General features: G+C 41.1%; 1 protein-coding gene across 31 annotated transcripts in view; it reads left to right on the top strand.

Moving 5' to 3' along the window:
- The window catches only part of RASGRP3 (RAS guanyl releasing protein 3), a 99,078-nt gene extending 78,237 nt beyond the window's left edge, over nt 1–20,841 (top strand). For 21 of the 31 annotated variants that reach the window (XM_070236456.1, XM_001500167.5, XM_005600063.4 and 18 more), the window contains 7 exons: nt 3,207–3,323; nt 6,459–6,574; nt 8,735–8,882; nt 13,329–13,365; nt 15,479–15,604; nt 15,948–16,312; nt 18,792–20,841. In XM_070236456.1, coding sequence (XP_070092557.1) covers nt 3,207–3,323; nt 6,459–6,574; nt 8,735–8,882; nt 13,329–13,365; nt 15,479–15,604; nt 15,948–16,312; nt 18,792–18,800 — 918 coding nt within the window. In that variant the 3' untranslated portion in view covers nt 18,801–20,841. The remainder of the gene's footprint in view (nt 1–3,206; nt 3,324–6,458; nt 6,575–8,734; nt 8,883–13,328; nt 13,366–15,478; nt 15,605–15,947; nt 16,313–18,791) is intronic. The other 10 variants (XM_070236478.1, XM_070236474.1, XM_070236480.1 and 7 more) reach the window with 1 other exon arrangement.
- The last annotated feature ends 651 nt before the right edge of the window (nt 20,842–21,492 follow it).

Raw genomic sequence — 21,492 nt, 5'->3', positions numbered from 1 at the left:
TGGCGAACCCTGGGCTGCAGAGAAGCGGAACATGTGCGCTTAACCGCTGTACCACCAGGCCGGCCCCTGTGCTCACTTCTTATACTCATATCCTGAGATTAGTTTTCTTATAAAGGTCTCATGCATTACCTTCTTACCAGTTGGACTCTGTGGAATGTTGCCAGTGACTATAGACCCTAAGTCTGTCCATCTGTTAATACCTGCTGTGATTCTGAACCCTCAGACTGAAAGAGGCAGAATGACTGCAAGAGCTGTTCTCTGGTGCCAGGAGGGCATGCACTTGAGTCTGAGTCAGTGGACCTGGTAGCATCCATTTTTAAAATGGTGAGTGTGGTGGTTCCATCAGCACATGCAACTCCCTGCCAGTCCCCAGAGGCCCTTCTCCTGGGGACATTGCAGAAGATACAGCACAGACAAAGTGAGGAGTGGGGACCAGACACTTCAAAGTTAGCATGGCTAAGACAGAGCTAGAGAAAGGTAAAGTTACCGAAAAAACAGGAATGCCTAAGCTCCACCCTCATTTTGCAGCTTTGGTGTGAGGAACCTGGCCGTGGTGCAGTAAGCTGTACTGTATATGCGCACGCAGCGTTTCCACCTGCAGACACATTCCTTTAACCATAACCAGGCACCTGAATTGCTACCAGTTGGTTTTTAGATGCCTGGCAGGGCATCATATATGTGTCATCTCTTTCATATGTTAAGGAACTGAGTCTGGTGAGCAAAAGCGTCTCTCACGGGCCACACAGCCAGTAGTGGGAGAGGTGGGATTCGGCCTCAGGCCTGTCTGTGTTCAGCGTCTGTGCTTTTCCTGCCGGGCCGCGCTGCCCATCATTTTCCCAGCACCCTTGTATCAGGAACAGGGGAGGAACAGCCCATTTATCATGCTTGCCTGCTTTGTGCTCTTTAGATTTACCTTGGTTTATTTTCAAGATAAATTGCTGCCAATTTTAGGGGACATTTCCATCAAACATGGAAAGTCTTTTTATCATTTGTAAAAGCAGAAGCTTTGAAAGCCCCTTCAGAGTGCTAAAATCCTATGGGTCTGTTAAAACACATTTCCCAGTCTCTTTCTGTCTCTTCTCTAAGGGAAATGTTATCCTAGTTTGTGCTTAGTATTCCTTTTTTTTTGGAGGAAGATTAGCCCTGAGCTAACTGCTGCCAATCCTCCTCTTTTTGCTGAGGAAGACTGGCCCTGAGCTAACATCCATGCCCATCTTCCTCTACTTTATATGTGGGATGCCTACCACAGCATGGTGTGCCAAGCGGTGCTATGTCCGCACCCGGGATCCGAACCAGTGAACCCCGGGCCTTCAAAGCGGAGCGTGCGCACTTAACCGCTGCGCCACTGACCGGCCCCTGTACTTAGTAATCGACATGTGCTGATACTAGGGAACAATATCTAGTCAGGATGACGTTACCGAGAACCTGTCACCTCACTGTGCTTACAGTGGGTGTCGACTTCTCTAACCTGAATAGTTAGTCCCGGAGCTCCTCCGCCTTTTTCTGTTCGTGGCACCCTCAGTGCCTCACTCGCTCTTCTTTGCGTTTTACTTCACGTGTCAGATTTTTCACACTCCTACTTCCGAATAAAAACCTGAGCATGAATTTCTAACCAAAAAGGCTTAATTAAATTGTGTTTTTTCACCTCTGGGTCAGAAGAAATACCTAACGGTTCCACTTAAAGAATAGTTAGATTCAAGCAACTTAGCAAACATTTTATGTTCTAATGACTTAGCGCCCATTTGAAAAAAATGACATACATACATTGAAAAAAAGTTTTTATTTCATTCCTAAGTAACCACAATTACTTACTAAAGGATGTGTGTACCTGTTGGGCACTGTACGGTTTCTTAAATTCTGGAATTAAATTTTGTTCTGCTGCTCTTATTTCTTGTTCCACATTGAGTTTTTTGCTTTGTAAAGATATGGTATCGTTGAAAGAAATGTAGCACGATCTAATGGGTGAATTGCGAACTACTTCAAGCTGATAGTTCGTGTGGTGTCCGACAGATAGTGAGTAGCGCTCTGTTTCCCTTGGACATTTGAAGCACCTTTTGGTGCGCTCTGAGTTCGCTGCAATGCTTCAGGCAGGGCACCTAGCTGTATGGTTTGGGAACCGTGGGTTTATCCTTTATCAGATCAACAAGATGAAAAGCTTGATAGAAAGAGCCATGATGTGTGCAGGTGTGTGTGCAAGTGATTGTGTGAGTGTGTGTGCATGAGTGTGTCAGTGTGTGGGTGACCAAGCCAGACAGCAGGTAATTTTTGCTCCTGTTGGTAACCCACGGGAGACCAGCAACACCTACTTCACAACGTGGTTAGGGGCTTAAATCAGTACAGTTACTCCTGAGTTCCTCTTGCAAAAATGTTTATTCCCAATTCAGTATCAAGTGAAAAAACCCTGCTAATACAGGTTTGAATGCATGCGCCAGCAAGAATATTTACGTTGTCTGAGGGTCCCAGGGGGAGGATGCAAAGTGCACAGCATTCTTGGCTGGTCTCCTGATAGGGCTGTGTTTCATGCTTGTGTTGTGTAAAGATGTTATGCATTATCGCCACCATCTCCTTCTCATTATTAAGTGAAAATGTCTTGCAAGAACCTGGAAAAACCTGTGGAGAAAGCATGTTCACCTAAGAGGGCTAGAAAGACCTAATGATTAGCCAAACAGTCAGAAGTGATTAAGCATATCAAGAGAGATGCTGGCATCAGGACATAAACTTGGCCGTGCACTGGGACCCATTTACTGCACATGTCTACTAAATTATCACTAACACCAAGTATTAAAGAATTGCATAAGTAATGTTTTATATATGTTGTATTATACAAAAATATGTCTGAATTGTATGTATGTATGTATACATGTTTGAGAATGTTTTAGTAATATTTGAGGAACTTGGGTAGGATTTTTGGATGGGCTAGGAGAGCAATATATTTTTTTCCATTTAAAATAATAGAACCTAGGCTGCTGCTAAACAAAATGCACAATCCAAGCATGTATTCGGTTACAGATTAGATTCCACTGACAGAATATTCCACTGACAAACATTCCATCAGCGTTTGTTTTCAAAACATTTAAGTGCTACATAAACATAAGTCTTTAATGGTATTATTAATATAAAAAAACTTATATTTCTTTCTCAATGTCCCTGGTCCTAATTACTCAAGGCTCCAGAAAAAGTTGAAAAATGTGTGTGTTTTCTATCAGCAGCCTACCTCCCCTACGACGCCCACCAAGCCCGTGGTGCCCCTGGAGTGGGCATCAGGAGTGATGCCAAAGCCAGACCCCACGGTCATCAACAAGCACATAAGGAAATTAGTTGAGGTAAGTGGTTGAGGGAGAGTAAAGAGTGAGGGCTAGAAGACCCCTTCCTCTATGAATATTTTCCAGATACTCTCTGGTTGTCCAGGAATCAGATGGAGTCCGTGAAAACAGCCCTCTGGAGGTAGGAACAATTCAGCAGATACTTAGGTCTACCTGGCGTTGGGCTCTGGAGGAGAATCTCCCAGAAAGGCCCCCTTTCCCCTTCATGTCAGTCTGTTCTCACTTGCCCAAATACTCTCATCTACTTCTAACTCCTAGTTTTCCCAGGCATTTGACACCTCTGTCATTGTCCCTCAACCTAAGGACTGTTCGTGGATTAGAATCTACTCATTAAAAACCCACATAGGTCACAATAAAATGCCTGAACAATTGGTTACTTGAGGGTAGGAAAAGATCCTGTAGGTTGGGTAGTTTCTCTGGCTATACATATTTGGGGGTCTGTGACACAGTAGCACAATGCCATTTAGGTCAGAGACATCACTTAATGAAGGGCAAGGCTCTGTCAGAATTTCCATATAGAAAGAAGAGTAGGGGTGCCAATGTGGGAAAAATGGAGACATCTTAGGTACTAGAAACTGTGATCCTTGATTAAACATCTCCTTTAATGGATTGGAACATACTTTGATGCCATAGGATCAAGTTTTTGGGATATAATGTGCTTTTTGATAGGAAAAGGTGTTTAAAGAAAAAGAAAGAATGTTCTACATCTTGGTTCGTCCAGGAAACTATGCGGTGCTGAAAGAAACGTTATGCGGAGTATCTGAGGCAGGAAGGAAAGATTAGAAAGTTGAGGGAAGGGGCTAAGAAAGCCATAAGGTCCAGTGGAGGCCACATGATGATACAGTAGTAACAGACCCAACCTGGAACCAGGGAAGGTGGGTAAAGGATCCAGGGTGGATGGAGTTGTAGCTCAGGAAGGTCTGGAGTCAGGAAATGGAAGACACAGCTATTCTTTCTCCTACTCTCGTCTCTGCTTTGCTCTGAATGCTTACTCCATTCTCTGCAGACAGACTTTCTTTGCTCCACATGGGAAGTCTGTCTCTCCCTCCCTCCCTCCCTCCGTCCTGCTCTCTCATTCTCTCTCCCTCTCTCCTTACCTCTTTTCTCTTCTCTTCTCTCAAATTCCAATTTCATGGGGAAGGTTGGCCCAGTTTAATAAATTGCCTACTGTTGGTTTAATTAAATGAAAGACTAGGTTCTATTGTGAATTTTCATACTAACTATTATTCCACAAAAAATATTGTACTCTCAGTATAAATATGGATATTAGACTATAAATAGTAGGCACTCCATAACAGTTAATTTTAATGGTAGATAAGTATTAATATTGGACTTGCAAAAAAATGTAATGCTTTGTGACTTTGCACAATTCTGTTATCTATGGATAAACTTACAATGGGTGCTAAACAACCATATTTTTAATTAAGTAATTTGTTCATTTATATTTTGCCAACTTCCCAAAATACTCCTAAAGCAGCTTGTGACCTAGGGCAATATAGATAGAATAGACAGAAACCATAGGAAAAAGAGAGAAAGATTCATTCTAACTGGACTCTAGGTCAAATATATGTTTGCATACATGTGTTTGAAGGGAGAACTTACAAACCATTTTGAAAACCCAACTTAGTAGAGAGCAGTGGAAAAATCTGTTTTATTTTTCTCTGATTATAAAGAAAGCCCGAATCATTGTACATAATCAAACATTACATAAAATACAAAAAATGAAAAGTTTTACCTTCAGGCCTTGGTAATTCAACTCTCTAGGGATAACCACTGATGATTTGTAAATGAACTTATGTGACTTTATTCTCCCCGCACATACATATACAGACACACACATGCATATACACGTGTACGCCTTTGAGAAGCCTTGTTCAGTTACTTCCTCAGGACAATTCCTAGAAGTGGAGTTGCTGAGTCAGAGAGTAAGCACTGATTGGCCTCCAGAAAGATTGCGGCTGTTTACTTCACCAACTTGATATGAGAGGGCCTAGTTTCACGTACTCTAGGAAATTATCAATTATCTTAATGTTTTCCAGTCTGAGAGGTAAAAAATAAAAAGTTTCCCTTGCACTTCTATAATTATTAGCAGAGCTGAGCATCTTTCCGTGAGTATATCGGTCATTTGCATTTTTACCTCAGTGATCGCCTATTTTCCTTTTGTGTCTTTGTTCTCGTATATGTTGCAAATAATTTTCTCTATTTTTCTTTAAGTTTGTTAATTGAGCTTTTTTGATTCAGATATTTTACATTTTATTGTAATGAAATGTTTTTGTTTGTGACATCTGACTTTGATATGCTAAGAAAGGCCTTTCTCACTGAAAGATGATAAAGCATGAAAAATACTTTTATCTATTTACCTTTGGTGCTTTTACAGCTTTATTGCTTTACATTAAAATATTTAATGCATCTAGACTTTATTTCGGCGGCAATTAATTTTGTCAGATTATTAGCCATTTAACTCAAAAGCAATTATTGGAGAATCCATAAATTCCCTGTGGATTTGAAAAGATACTCTCTGATATTCTGAATTCCTATATACACAGGGATCTGTTTCTGGACTTTACTCTCTGCAGTAAGTTACAATGCCGTGTTTTGATTAATGTAGTTTTGTAGGTTGTTTGATTTCCTATAGGGCTCATTCTCCCTCATTACTTCTCACCTTAAACAGTGTTAGGCTCTTCTCAACATGGTCACCTCTTTTTTAACTTTAGAGTCAATTTGTTCATTTAAAACAAATTCCCACTGGAATTTGATTGGAATTGCATTTAACGTATGCTTTAATTTTTGAGATAAACATTTTAAAGCTGCATTTCCTATTGTTGTAGTATTGGCTTTTGTGAATTCCACAAGCCTAACTCCTGCTCAACCCTGAGGTTTCAGTTTAGACCTCACTTTCTCCAGGAAACCTTTTAAAATCTCCTTCCCATCTCCCCGCAGTGCACTCTGTTTTTGTCCTCAGCATCGCACTTATCTTATTATACCATAGAGGCTTCTTGATTTCATTATCTCTCACTAGATTCTAAGCCCCTTGATAGAAAGAATAATATGCTAGTTATCATTGCTTTCTCAATCATGAGTTCAGAGCCTGACTCACCAATAGTCATTCAATAAATATTTGTCTTTCCTTTTCAGTCTGTGTTTAGAAACTATGACCATGACCATGATGGGTACATCTCCCAAGAGGACTTTGAAAGTATAGCTGCCAATTTTCCCTTCTTGGATTCCTTCTGTGTGCTGGACAAAGATCAGTAAGTTTTCATTTTGTTACATTTTAATGCAACTGTCCTGAAGCAGAAAATGATTTTCAGAGGAAAGCAGGGGAATCTTTAGTTTACATCTTGACTGCTTCAGTCTTAGTGTGTTGACGAGCCAAAAGTAACTTTTCACTGATTTTTCCTTGGTGCTCACTGACATGACTATTTGGATGGACTCACAAGGCAGACCGCCTCATCAATGTTGGGTACAAGTACTCATTTGCAAGTTAACCTGGCTCTCCATTTCCCATATTACTTCCACTGCTTAGCTAGTTCATCAAGCCCAAAACCGCCATGAAAAAAGAATAGAGGAGAAATATAGTTAGATCTAGCCTGGGAGAGTCCTCAGCACCAGCGGGCCTGAAGGCAATCTTAAAACTCATCAAGTAAGTAAGATTATTTTATGTTACTCATGGTCTTTAGGAGAGCAGGTGATGGCTGCAGATAGCTAAGAGATGGCCATGCTTTGTTTTTTTCTTTGCTAGTCAAAGGTTGTATATGTTTCTCTTTAGCTTCAAATGATTCCTGAAAAATTAAATGGCTTTAGAAGCTAAAACCCAGCTCATTAAAAAATAATGATTAAAAAAAGTTTTTGCCAAGAAACCCTGACATTAATAATTTGATTGCTTAATTTTTAATTAGTTCCTAGTTTAGAAATCAACTGTAATGAAATGCTGGATTTTCATATTGGTTAAATATCCAAATTATATCACACTAAAATCCACTAAATTTTTGTTGGTGTGAGGATTTTTTAAAAATAAAATCGGTAAGCAATTCAACACATCAAGGAAAGACATCATAAATGTCTTAAAACCTTAATTCATCTTCATTGTGTATCTAGAACAAAGAAAACTTCTTAAACAAATTAAATTATTAGAAACATAAAATTCCCTTAGAAAATAAAATTTAAATTGCCTGCAAACTACCCACTTCTTCCCTTACTTTGCTTCTGTCAGTGGCATACACATAGGACGTGGACTTAAAATCACTTCCTAGTCTTCATTTCTTTTCTCTGCTGGTTCTTTAGCTAGAACTGAGATTATCCAAGCAGATATGTAAATATCTATAATTTTTCTAAAAACGAAATTTGGAGTATTCATAGCTCCCATGATTTCTTTTCAGACAGTTTAGCTATGTTGGTTTTGAGAGGACAGTGAACCATCCAGGAAGAGATTCTAGCAAGTTGTTGACGATGCGGTACCAAGAGTCAGAACAGTCAGGGCAGGAGATATGAGCTGTTAGGTCTTCAGCCCAGCTGTGTAAGCTGGAGTCCCAGAAGTGTGAGCAAATTCTGATGGGAAAGTTTAGAGGAACATGAGCGTGGGGCCTGAGGAATGCAGCTTCGGGGACTCCTCTCCCCACAAGTAGAAGCTGAAACGAAGAAGTGGGTTCTGCAGAAGAGCTGGAGAAGGAGGAGCCTGAGAGGCGAGAGGGAAACCAGGGCTGCATGGAATCACAGGTGTCCATGGAGGAGAGAGTGTCAAAAAGGAGGAAACCTGTCCCCAGGTCACATGCTGCCAGGAGGTCAGCAAGTTCAAAGAATGAGAAAAGGCCATGAGGATGTCATTGTGACAGGTTCAACAGAACGGTAGGGCTAGAAACCTGATTATATGGAGTAAAGAGTAATTGAAGGAAATGGAAACAACGTCTAATAAATACTCTTTTCGAAAACTTTGGGAGTAAGAGAAGGAAGAGAGAAAAGACAAGTGTTGGAGATGGCAGAAAGAATGAGGAAAGACATTTTTTAAGAGGGGAAGTCCTGAGTGTATTTATAGACAGAGGAAGGAGTGGGTAAAGAGATGGAGCAAAACCTGGTAGGAGCAGTGTCCGGTGGAGGCTGGAGAACAGGGGATGGGAGCATGACTGCCTTCGAAACAGGAGCACCCCAAGAGAGGACAGATGAGATATAAAGGAATTCTGAATTGGCACAGAAGGATGTGGTCTCCACACACGCACACCTTCTGCTTACTAAGAATGACTTTGGCACTTAAAGCTGTCCTTTGAGGTCCTCTGTTCCTTTCAGATGTGACAGAGATGTGAATAGTCCCCACCTGCTTTTGGCCACAAAGGTTGGGGAGGTGGATGATTAAAGCGTGGCAACTACTTAGCAATATGGTATTCAAAGATCCCTCACTTCTTGGATTCTTTTCACAGGGATGGCCTAATAAGTAAAGATGAAATGATGGCTTACTTCCTGAGAGCTAAGTCCCAACTGCACTGTAAAATGGGACCAGGATTTGTCCATAATTTTCAGGAGATGACCTATCTCAAGCCAACCTTCTGCGAACACTGTGCAGGATTTGTAAGTCTGTTTTCCATTGTTTTCTCTTGTATGGAGTTATTTGTGTATCATTCTGAGAAGATAGGAAAATGAGACACTAACGGAGTCCAGCGCCTGCCTTAGATCAGAAACAAAACAGGATGGCTCCTTGAAATTAAAAATTAAATGAAAAGCAAAAGCAAAATCTGCGGGGTTAGCTCTGTTCTTTCTAGGAATGTAGGGCTGGTGAAGACAGGGAAGGTTGATGAGGCCTGATAACTCGAGAGCGGAGTGTCTGTAATCCCTGCCAGGAAAGGTTCCACCCAATGGCCCCTGGCCTTCATCGCTAATACTCATAAATGAGTACAATTAAGGGGAGTATTCATCTTAGCCAGTTCCTCCCAGTTCTTGTTTCATATGGTGTCAGTTACTAGAAATCCATCATAGCATGGCTCAATAATTCATAACTCAAAAAGGAAAAAAAAAGTCTTTCTGGGGAGGAGATGGTTATAGTAATAAATAACATTTACTTGGCACTTGACGGTAAGGAAGTACTTCCATGGACGTTAGTGTAATTAATCCTCATAACTAGTCCCTGAGGTGGGCATGTGGCTCTCCCCATTTGCCTATGAAGATGGAGAGGTCCAGAGAGGATAACTCAAGTTTCCCAGGATTTCACAGCCAATAATGAACCAGGGCTGGGACTCAAACACAGGTGTTCTGACTCTGAATCCTGTGCTCTGCCTGCATCACTGCAACAAATGAAGATTGTACACTTCATTTCCCCACACTTGGTAATTCTTTGACAACTAAATCTGGCTTTGGTGCTCATATTAAACAAATACTCTTGGGCCCTGAACATCTTCTAGTTGACACGCAAGTTATATAAAATGGAAATTGTGGTACTCTAGTTGAGGGTGGCCCAGCAGCCAGGTGAGTATGACTGTTGCTCCTCTGTTAAGATGCCAGAGCTCAGCTCTGTTAGCTTCGTTCGGGAGTCATGGCTCACTGGTGACCCATACTGAATTCATAGCTGATATTATATGCTACCACTAAATTACATTTTTCCCATACTATGCTTGAAGAACTGGCTGTGACAGACCCAAAGGGAGGGGTTTGTGTTCAAGCACACACCCCTCTGAGCATGGGTAAATAAGAGGCAGTGGTTACCTCAAAAATGGCCTCAGGTAGTCACAACAGCTGATGTCATCAAGGGCAAGGCCGGCCTAACTAGCTCCTTTCACCCACCCCGGGGAAGGAGAGGTTCTTCTTCTAGTAGCTTTGCCTCTGGACTGCATCACTTGACCACTTTATCATACAACGAATACATCTCCTTTTTCTTGTTTCTCACTTCCGATGGGAACTTTTGGATGTATCTAGACCTGAAAAATGCTGAAGTGGGATGGGGCCATGTGTAACTCTCTCCCTCAGACTGGGGCCCGGTGAATCTGTTGGGCCATGGCACTGCTCAGCCAAAAGTCAGGTTGAGACATCTGTCCTTTGGTGTGGTGTGAGAGCTGGAGGGCCCTTATCATATCTCAAGATCTTATCTCTGCTCTCCAGCCCTTCTGGAGGTCTCTTCCTTCTATGGAGTCACTGGTTCTGTAGAAGCAGAAAGGTAGTTTTTCTCAGGGGCTTCCACACTCCTCTCCCCAACTCATGAAAGCAGCTTTGCTGGCACTACGTTCTTGAGGCAGCTGTGATGAGGTAGAAAGCTCTGGACTTGCAGTCTGGAACCCTAGCTTTGAATCAAAATTCTGCCCCTTATTAACTCTATGTCTTTGACCAACTTCTTGACCACCTGTGAGTGGTTGTTTTCCTATCTGTAAAAGGGGGTTAAAACTTACCTGTCATGTTGTTGTGGTGATTAAATGATAGCAGACGTATTGCATGCCACATAGCTCAGAGTAAATGTTTCCTTTTTTTTAGTATTCCTTGATACTTTTGGAGTTTAATTGAAATTAACTCATTTAAAGTTTTGATAGCCCTTTTTATTTTTTCAAAATATATTTCATTTCATTGGTACAATTTGATTTGATCTTTACTCACACATTTTTTTAAAGTCCATTGGTTTTTAAAGGGATTTATAAATTTAACTCAGTAGATGTGTTCTTGGAGGGAATTGTGGGAGAATGTGGAGGAACCATTTTTCAGTGCCTGGACCACCTGCTTTTGAAATAAATTCCATCTTAAGGGTAAGGAGGGCAAACAGACACTAGTTGAAATGTATTTATTTTAGAATTAGAATTCCAGAACTGAAAGAGTTTTGCTAATTCCCTTACTTGAGGTCTGGAGAAGTTAAGTGACTTCTTTAAGGTCACATGGATCATTAGCAGCAGGACCATGACTCATATCCGGGTCTCCTGACTCCCAGTCCAGTGCTCCTTATACCACAAACATTTGCTCCAAATCTGATGGTAGCTTGAGGTCTCAAATCAAAGGACTGTGGGAAGTACTCCTGTGTACCAGCTACATGAGGTCGCCGTCTCCTGTCCTTGGCTGGCACGCTGACCCAGAGCCTCTTCCTGCCTAGAGTCATCTCCAAGTTATTAAGTAATCATTAGCAAGCGATGGATGCGCTGATCTCCCCTCCTGATACCTACCACTCATCTCGACTATATCTTTTTCAGCAGTTCCTGCAGCTATGCTAATAACGTGCCATATCCAGATATTAGGATGCTTCTTCTTAAATCTTATCCTTTCTTTTCCTAGATCAGTAGCTTTTGCTCACACACAAAACACCCAGGGCAATGGCTTCTTGTCTTTCCCTCAAGTGACACATTCTCCTTCCCCTACTTACTAGCTATGAGACCTTGCCAAGTGACTTCACTTCTCTGTAGCTTAGTCTCCTCATCTGTAAAAATGAGAAAATTATTATTACCTATCCCATAAGGATATTGTGAACATTAAATGAGTTAATACACATAAAGAGCTTAAAACTGTGCCTCTCACATAGCGAGAGTTCAATAATCACTAGCCATCATGATTATTGTTGTGACTACTACTAAGGGCTCCCTTAGAAAACAATTTCTTAACACTACAAAGTTTCCCAGATGTGAGACCTTGCAAATTATTTAATTCCCTGGATCATCACACTCACCTTGTATAAAAGAGAAGCAAACTAGATGATCTTAAAGATCCTTATAGTTCTGAACACGTGATTGTCCTGACCACCCACTTCCCTTTTCTGTGTTCACTCCTCCCCATCCCTCTTCCAGTCATCCTAAGCACCTGACGACTTGCTTCCAGTTAGTTGTCTTAATAATTCTTCCTGTCCCCAAAGCAAAATAATGCCCTGTTCCAGGAGACATTTGCATCTTAATAATGTATTCTGAAGGACCAAGTAACTTTTAAGGCTCAGCGGAATTATTCTCCACTGGTGGAATTTCCTTGTCAGAAAGAAGGCAAGGGGTAGCCTTCCTAATGCCCTTGAGTCACTTCACATTGGCAGCTATTCACTCTTCTCATTGGGCCATGATGACACTCAGGACATTGTTCCCCTATAATACATTGTGAACACACCCCCATCAGCCTCAGTAGGCCATGGGCCCTGTTTCTTTCAAATCATTTTATTAAGTAGATATCAGCCACCTAACCTAAACACTAAAAGGTTGGGAATGGAGCTTCTCCAGCTTGAGCTCAGCCCATTTAATGCATCAATATTTGTTAACGCATGTTTCTGGTGTCCCTGGTACCCATGTGCAAGTGCTGTGGGAGGCACGAGAAAGAACATGGGAAGGCCCCTTCTTTATGGAGTTGATGTGTGTCAGGTGGGCAAAGACACCACCACCAGGATGATGCCCCTGAACTGCTGGGCAAAAGCTCCCTCCTGGAACTGTAGGCCCTCTCATCTCTCCTGAGTCGTTTGTCACTTTCCTCCAGCCTGCTTCCTACTTGGTTGGCAGAATCTCTGCCTTTTCTGCATCTCCCACAGCCTTGGCACAGGCCAAACACGGAGCAAATACGGAGAATGAATACATGGATAAATGGCAGATCTTCTTCTCTTCTGTATTCCTTCAAGGTACAAATGCTCCTCAGAAAATAACCTAGCAAAATCGAAATGCTTTAGTGGGATGTGTGTTGCTTAGGTTGCTAAATTTCCTGTAGGGGGTGTCAAGAGCAGCTAGTGTGATTAAAAAGAAGGCAGAGGGTGCTGGGGGCTTCCAAAGATAGAGTGACAATCTCCCCCATAAAGTTCCCTGAGAGCATATTATGCCAAAGTCCAGTAAATGCACCAGCATCGGTTTCCCATCCCAGCTCCCTTTGGCTCCCAGAAAGAAAAGGGAAGCATAACTCCTGTTATTGCCCCAGCTGGGGTGGGGGCTGGGAGAGGGTTCTGCTATCTGACAGGAAGGGTGTCAGGAGCAGTTACATCCTGTTTGTGCTCTACCAGTCATCACGCTTCCCAGGATTTCCTTCTCTGTGGCCTTGTTTTCTTTCCAGATTTTTTCCTCAGATTCCCTGACATTCCTTTGTCTTTTGTTACAGCTCTGGGGCATAATCAAGCAAGGATACAAATGCAAAGGTAAATAAATGTTACTTGGTTAAAATTTAAAAATGTGACATTTGGGGCAGGCATCAAACTTGTCTGGTGAAACTCCGAAAACTCTTGGCATCATGGAGAACGTGGGTCTTTTGGGCCACTGGCTTCTGAAGAGTTAATGAGTCCAGGAAAGGAATCCCTGGAATTCTGGAGAGCCCAGACTGGAGTTTTTTAGCTTGTTACAAGAGCAAGCAAACCACCCTTATCAACCTGCATACGTGAGCCCCCATCTCTAAGATGTCTTGCTAATCATGAGCATATGGTTATGGTGGGAATTCTGAAGCAGGACAGGCCTAACTAAAATGCTGTATACAAGAACTATACCCTTCAAGGGACAAAAAAACACACACTCATTTCTGTAATATATACGCGTTTCTTTCCGCTCTCATATAGCTCTTCCTTTCTCTACTGAATCACAGATGATGAGAAAAGAAACCTGAAAACTTATTTTTATCGCTTTCAATGAATTCGTTCATATGTCTCCCTCATTTAATTGAAATTTATAAACAATTGAGTAACTATATATTTGATAAATGCAATACACATGCATATTAACAGGCATTTAGGAATGTGTTGCTACTTGCACATATATGATTATTATACTTTATTGGTGTTTAATTTAAAAAATTCCTGGATATTTTATGCATACTGTCTATACCGGTTCTTTGAAGAATCGGATAATGCTCTTGAAAAATAGAATAAACTACAAAAAGAAACATCTTAATCCCAGAATGCCTTCAGATTAATGTTATACCCTTGTGATGCCTTTTTCTCTCCAGCCCTCTGTCAGTATTTGGCCCTCGTTTTGCAGGAACAGAGAGCTTTCCTGAACCTTGATGGGAATCACCTTTTACTGCTCAAAAAAACTTCCCCTTTAGTTCTCTGTATCAGTTATCTTCGTCTAACTTTGGATTTTTACTTTCAAGCAGCAAAGATATTGCGATATCTTACTACTCAGCAATAAGTCATTAGTTTTATTCTGGTTTCTGTCTCTTATCTCCTAAAAGACCCACCCACCCACATACACACACACACACACGCACACACACACACAATTTTATGAAGATAAAAATCAATTAAACCCTTGGATCATCTTTGTACATATGATATTTTCTCTTAAAGGCACATGGAGTGAAAAAACTAATTAAAATACACTGAACATATTAAAATTTGATCTTTCCGTGATGTCTTTATAAGACCATTTGACACAAGACCATTTGGGGAAAAAATGGGTATTGGAAATAATTAGAATGGTTCTTCTCTTTGATGGTAAGAGAGAAGTATACTCTTTAAAATGATCATATCTGTTCAGTGAGCCTAACGGAAATGCAGGGCCCTCGTCATATGAAATAATTGTGTTGCTATCTTCCAAAGTGGCCAAAATTTTTTACCCCAAGTAGTAACTAATATTCTTTCTTAACTAAAGCATCCTAATGGGAAATGGCATGGAATCTGCCGCATGCCATTTCAAAGCCATAGTCAAATCTGGAACATGTTTATTGAGCATGTGCCCACCTTGTTTTCTGTGTCTATGCAAAGAAAGGAAGCAAAAGATACCGTCACTTGCCCTAGAAAAGGTTTTGGGAAATGAAGAAGAATGAAAAGTGCAGACAAATACTGCTTGGAGGGACATCTCGCTGTAAACAATCACTGTAAAAGAGACAAGAGTTGGTCCTGGGAGAGACTAGAAGCTGGGGCTTCTTGCCCTCATTCCGGCTCAGGGGCCTCTTTGGGGGAATCTGTCTTGGCCTAGGAAAGAACCCCAGTCCTTTATGACTTGCATTTAGTTTTGGGCAAAGGCAACTCCCCACTCAGGCTAGCCCCTGCTCGTTTGCTCCCCAGCGCTTCAATGAATTGTGTAGAGGAAGAAGCTGAACAAATGTGAGACTTTAGGAATGCCAGGAAGGCAAGAGTGACCCACTGGCCCTTTTCCAGCTGCTAGACACACTCTGTGTGCCTGAGCCAGACTCAGATTCAACACAGAAATGAAGATGGGGGAGGGGAGGCTGACAGCTCAAGCGCCACCCTGGAAGACCAGTCTGCACCAAATGCATGTGGTTCCCACTAATCATCTGTGATACTCTGGGTTTTTCAGACTGTGGAGCCAATTGTCACAAACAGTGCAAAGACCTCCTGGTTCTGGCCTGCAGGAGATTTGCCCGGGTGCCCTCCTTGGGCAGTAGTCCTGGCTCGCTGCCTGGAAGCCCCTCATTGCCCCCAGGTAATGTTCTTTACTTTCTCTCCTACCACGATTTCTCTCTGCTCACCTTCCCACACCTGGACCTTGGTTGGGTTCTGGAGCTGAACCCAGAGTCATTATGAACACCAAGACCTTCTTCAGGGTGAGCAGAGGTGGCAAAACCCTTGAGTCAAGCTTGTTTCCCTCTGCTTTCAGGGCTCACTAATGGGCAACTCACCTGCAACCAATTTAGTTCTGCCTCTTGTCTGTTCTTCCAGGATCTTGCTTGTCAAACTCCATTTGTTTGCGCCAACTTTGATGGTTTGCCATAAAGCAGTCAGATGTCGAAGAATCACAATAATCACAACAATCTTTCCCCTTCCAGTGCAGGATGAAGTGTTCGAGTTCCCTGGTGTTGCTGCTGGACACCGAGACCTGGACAGCAGAGCCATCACACTGGTTACAGGCTCTTCTCGCAAGATTTCTGTGAGGCTGCAGCGGGCCACCACGAGCCAGGCTACCCAGACCGAGCCTGTATGGTCTGAGGCTGGCTGGGGGGACTCAGGGTCCCACACCTTCCCCAAAATGAAATCCAAGTTCCATAACAAAGCAGCTAAGGACAAAGGCTTTGCCAAGTGGGAAAATGAGAAGCCCAGGGTGCAGGCTGGTGTGGATGTTGTTGACAGGGGCACCGAGTTCGAACCCGACCAGGATGAAGCAGACATGGGTGCGACCAGACAGGATGGTGAGGTCAGTGCTGGATCCAACCAGTGATAAAATCAGAAGTGGGAGGCTGAGGGGCTGAGATGAGCATGAGTGAGTCTGGGAGGCAGCCTGTTAGTTTTGAAATTGGAAATCAAGACACATCACTTTTAGTCTTGCTGTTGCCTAATTTTGTGACCCTGGGCAAATGATTTCTCCTCCTTGGACCTCAGTTTCATCATGGATAAAATTGAACCAGATAGGTTCTAAAATTTAGTAAGGGTTGCCATGTCTGTGTGCTGAAATGATATCTAGGGACCCATGTCTATGGCATGTATCCAATATACCCATACACTATACTGATCAGCTTAGTTTTCCAAGGTAGAATCAGGACTCAAACCCAGGGGAGGCAGTGGAAGCAAAAGACTTACAGACAGAGAAGGAGAGTTGGAAACTCTTGCCCCTACTGAAAAAAGAGGTTTCTGACAGCATCAGGGAGAAGGGAGTGGTAAGAATCAGAGACGTGGGGACCTCAAGGTTCTACAAGCCAGGTTCTGCCTCTACACAGAAATTTCACTCAAATCATCCAAAGTGAATTGGAAGCATATGGAATTGTTAGAACAAGCTGAAAATGTAAATTGATTCAAGATGGACTTAGATAAATTTGTCAATAGTCCATCGTGTATTAAGAAAAAAGGATTTAGGGAAATTGGTGTCATATTCCTAACCTTTAAAGCAATGTCATGGAGGGCAGCCATTGCTTCCCTACTGAATCATTCTCATAAACAGAATATTGGGTTAGGCAGAGATCCCATTGGATCAAGTCAGTGCTCTTTATTCTTATGGGTGGTCCTCCACATTCCACTCTTCAGGAGACCTAAACACACGGTCTCTCTCCATAGTTTCCCATGATGAGAAAAACTCCCATGACCTTTCACCAAAATTCCTCCAGTTCCTTCCTCACTGAAGACAATTAATAAGGAGGCCATACATTATCTTCAGTCTTATGGAGGTTATTATGAGTTCCTGCTGAGCCTTTTTTTTTTTTCTTTCTTATAACACCAACTTTTAAAAGCAGCTTTATTGAGATATAATTTATATACTATAAAATTTACCCATTTAAAGTATAGAATTCAATGGTTTTTAGTATATTCACATAGGATGCCCCCTTCAGGATGGAGCTCTCAGGATGGTTCCCACCTCATGCGCCATCTTTGAATTCAGAGCAGTACCTGCTTTTGTTTAACAAATAGTGGAACTAGCCGTGAGTTCACTTCTATTGGCTGAGCACCGTTCAAGTTACGGAAACCTTGCTCCTGGGATGGGAGAAATTCACAGCCTGTTAGGCGTAGGACAATCACTTACATGGGTAGGATTTCCTGCTCTCCAATCTCTATAAGGAAATAGAAACAAGATCTGGGTTTTTAAAAATTTAACTTAATTTTATTCTTTGAAAGCTGGATCTTTATATTCAGGTGTTCGCTTACCCTTTCAATTTTCTCATCTCATAAATCATAGAGATATTCATTGAACACTAATATTTAATTTTATTTGTGCTAATTAAAGAAAGCAGAATGTTCTTATGTAAAATGCATAGAGGATACAGTCTCACTTTCATCGATATCAGTAACAAATGAGAAGACATTTACTCTGGCTTGGGAAAAAAGCAAGAAGGAAAAAATGTGACAAAATTATACCAAGAGATGAATATGTAGGCAAAGGAGTTTTCAAATTTAAGAATTTTTCTGCCAGGCAAGATCAATGAATGGCCTAGGAGACATGATCTACACATTTTATTATTTAGGATCAGATGATGTTTATGAGTCCTATAAGTAAAACTGATAGACAGAAAAGACTGTGTTTGTAATCTGTACATTTCCTTTGGCAGAGTTCCAGGATTTGCACTCATTTTAAAATATAAGGGTGTAAACGTTTTCTGTGGTGGTGGATATAATTTCACCAATGACCATTCAGCCCCTTGGATGGCAGGGACAGGTCAGAATTAATCTCTTGGCAGTAAGAATATGTATATTTCTGTTATAATGTTTCTTTGTTTTCTGTTATCTTCTGCTAAATTAAATATAATCAACAAATATCATAGAAGGGCTAGAAAATGCTGGACTAAACAAAGTTGAATATGTTCATGTATATCTCTCTCTATAGCTATACATAGAGAGATATATATCTTTTTCCCTTACAAATTTTCTCAGTGCCCTTATACTAATTTACAATGTGGATTTCTAAGAGGGAAACTTCAACAAAGAACATTTCAGAGACCAACGTTTTGTGGGTCACCCTTTAGGGAGCACTATAGTAAGCATCCTTGTTGGACTCTGCATGGACGTCTTTAAGATTTCATGGGATGGGTGGACTACACAATCTTTTAATTCCCTCTAAATGTTGAGAGTACAAGGTATGGATCATTTGAGATATTTCCTCGAATTTATCTGATAAACTACTTTCTAGGAATATTTTTATTTTGTTCAATGAGACCCAGCCATACAACAGATTCTGATTCATATTGCAGGATGGCTGACTTCAGGCTGAGGATACTGAAGGCAATAACGTTGGCATTTAGAAGAAGCAAGATAAGAAACTCTGAAGAACACTTCAACTCTCAGGAACTTATCTGGAAGTTTACTGCCTTGTGCCACCGTGGGCTCTCCCTAACAGGACTAAGGGACAGAAGATTTATCTACCCTATGAACTATTTATTTCGTTCTCCCCTGCCCTGAGTCAGGTGCCGCGAAGATCGTGTTCTGTAGTTGGTAATTTTCTCATGTATCTTTCTCTAGAGCCATTTGTATACGGGTCAAATGAAAGCTTTTGTGCATGTGCTTGATACTCATTCTCTAAACTCAGACTTTGCTTTTTTTGTGAGAATATTATTTCAGTATTTTTATAAACTTTTGGGAGGGAGTTTAACAAGGAGTCAATTTAAAAGTCTTTTCACGTGCTTTTTGGATGGGACCAGGACTTAGCATTTTTTTGAAGGACAAGGAAGCTCTTAAGATCCTGGAGTGCAGTGGTTCTTCTAATGATGATCTCTACAAGGAGAAGCTGTTTACATGGTTCTTACCATACAGTTGCTATTATGATGTGTAACAAGTCACACGTTTATATATCACATAAGTCTTACCAATTCTGCATCACTAGGAAGCTATGACACAGCCGTGAAAACTCTCCTAATATTTATGATTGCCATGGGGGATAACTAACTATACTGGCCCCATCTGACTAGGTTTAGCTATCTTTCTTAAGTCTTCTATTAAGACTACTGTTAAGAAATGTCACTAGAAATTTAAAAAATCAGTTCAAGCCTTTGGAAATAAAATTTAGGAGGAAAACAAACCATCAAACAAACCGCTTAGTGAAATGCAAAACCACCAGAAATTTTTAGAAACTCAAAATAGATTTAAGAATTTTGTTTGTTAAAAAAGAAAACTTTGGGGGCTGGCCCTATGGCTGAGTGGTTAAGTTCATGCTCTGCTTCGGTGGCCGGGGGTTTTGTCAGTTCGAATCCTGGGTGCAGACACAGCACCGCTCATCAAGCTATGCTGAGGCGGCATCCCACATGCCACAACTAGAAGGACTCACAACTGAAAATACACAATTATGTACCAGGGGGCTTTGGGAGAAAAATAAGATCTTAGAAAGAAAAGAAAAGAAAACTTTGTGTTGTGAATGAGAATCCCCTGTGCTTTTCCTAAGAATTTGCCATCTGTAATTAAAAAATAGTCATAGAAAGCAAATCATCACAAACCACCTTTGATTAACATTTCATTTAAACTTTTAAAGTATCAATATTTTAAATATCTTCCATTGACTCAAAATAACTAGACATGGATCTGTTTCTTACATTATGAGAGGAGACAGAACTTGGACCACGATGTTCAAAAACAGAGATGGAATTGAGCCTGTGGGTGAGGGGCATGATGCTCCCAAGTGACCGGTCAGAAACCATACCCTCAGAGGTACGCTGGTCCGCCTCTGGGAGTTTGTGTGTCTATTTCAGGTAAGGCTGAATTCATTTCTACTTGCCAGTCCAGTGAAGAAATGCCTTTCTTCTCTTTTTCCATTAGGTAGTTGAGGACAGTTCCGCTCAGCAAATACTTGCTGAGCACCTGCTTTGGGCAGGTTCTGTGCTAGATGCACAAAGACAAGCAACACTTGGTTTCTGCTCTCAGGAGCTGAGAGCCTGTGGGTGGTAAGGTGAGACAGTTTTTTTAAGATACAGTTCCAAATTTGCTAGAACTGGCTTAACTGTGCCATGCAGATTCAGAGATCAGTTTGCAGAGATATTGCAAATTCAATGAAGTTATTCATTGAGGGAGCTGTGATTAAGCTAGAAAATAAGAGAACACAGTTACCATTTGCAAGCACGGTGGAAGGCAAACAGCCATCCCCAAGTGCTGGTTCTATGTATGTACACTATCCTATCCATAAATGTGAGGAAATACATGTTAACAAAATTAAAAACAAAAAATGGCAATTTGACTATAAGAAACTTTTCTTGTGGTTTTTTTCTAATTTTAAGAAAATTCACGAAGACGCTTCTTAATAAATGTTGGACTGTTCTTTTTCTTCTCAAAACAATGATTGCACTTGCCACTTAGTTGGGATTGTTTTTGAGTTTTCATATATACGAAAAGTTTTATGTCGTCAGCTTTCCTGTTACAAAGACACTAAGTGTAACTTGAGTGAAAAATACACACACAAATAAAACAAACATGTGTGTGTATATATGTATATAAACTATAAATGTGTGTATGTGTGTATATAGAGAGATATATATATACATGTATATACACACACTACCATTATTACTTTGCAGAAGAGGAATTTTAGTCCATAATAAGCTGCTTTATAATTTTGATTATATCATTTACTCATAACCAATGGCGACTCTGATGTTTCCAATCTATCAATTTCCCACAATCAGTAAAATAAACAAAATAGGCAAACCCATGGTGGAGCAGAAAGAACTGTTAGAGCTGATTCCTCCAGACTTTTGTTTTATAGGTTTGATGATCATGGTCACATTTTTAGGTGAAAAGCAAAAGCAAAACCAAACGCTTAACAGTGAATATTATTAGGTACCAGAAGAGGGTACATTAGATGATGCGATTGTGTCTTCAGTGAAGGATGTGTAAATTGGATTGATGCTTTTTAAGATCTGCCTAAACCAGAGGGTGGCCCTAATTGGTATTTGAATGCTGTATTAAGGG

Source organism: Equus caballus, chromosome 15, assembly GCF_041296265.1.
Source record: "Equus caballus isolate H_3958 breed thoroughbred chromosome 15, TB-T2T, whole genome shotgun sequence".
NCBI classification, from domain to species: domain Eukaryota; kingdom Metazoa; phylum Chordata; class Mammalia; order Perissodactyla; family Equidae; genus Equus; species Equus caballus.
The sequence above is the reverse complement of the archived record's forward strand: the minus strand, read 5'-3'. Positions and strand labels throughout refer to the sequence as shown.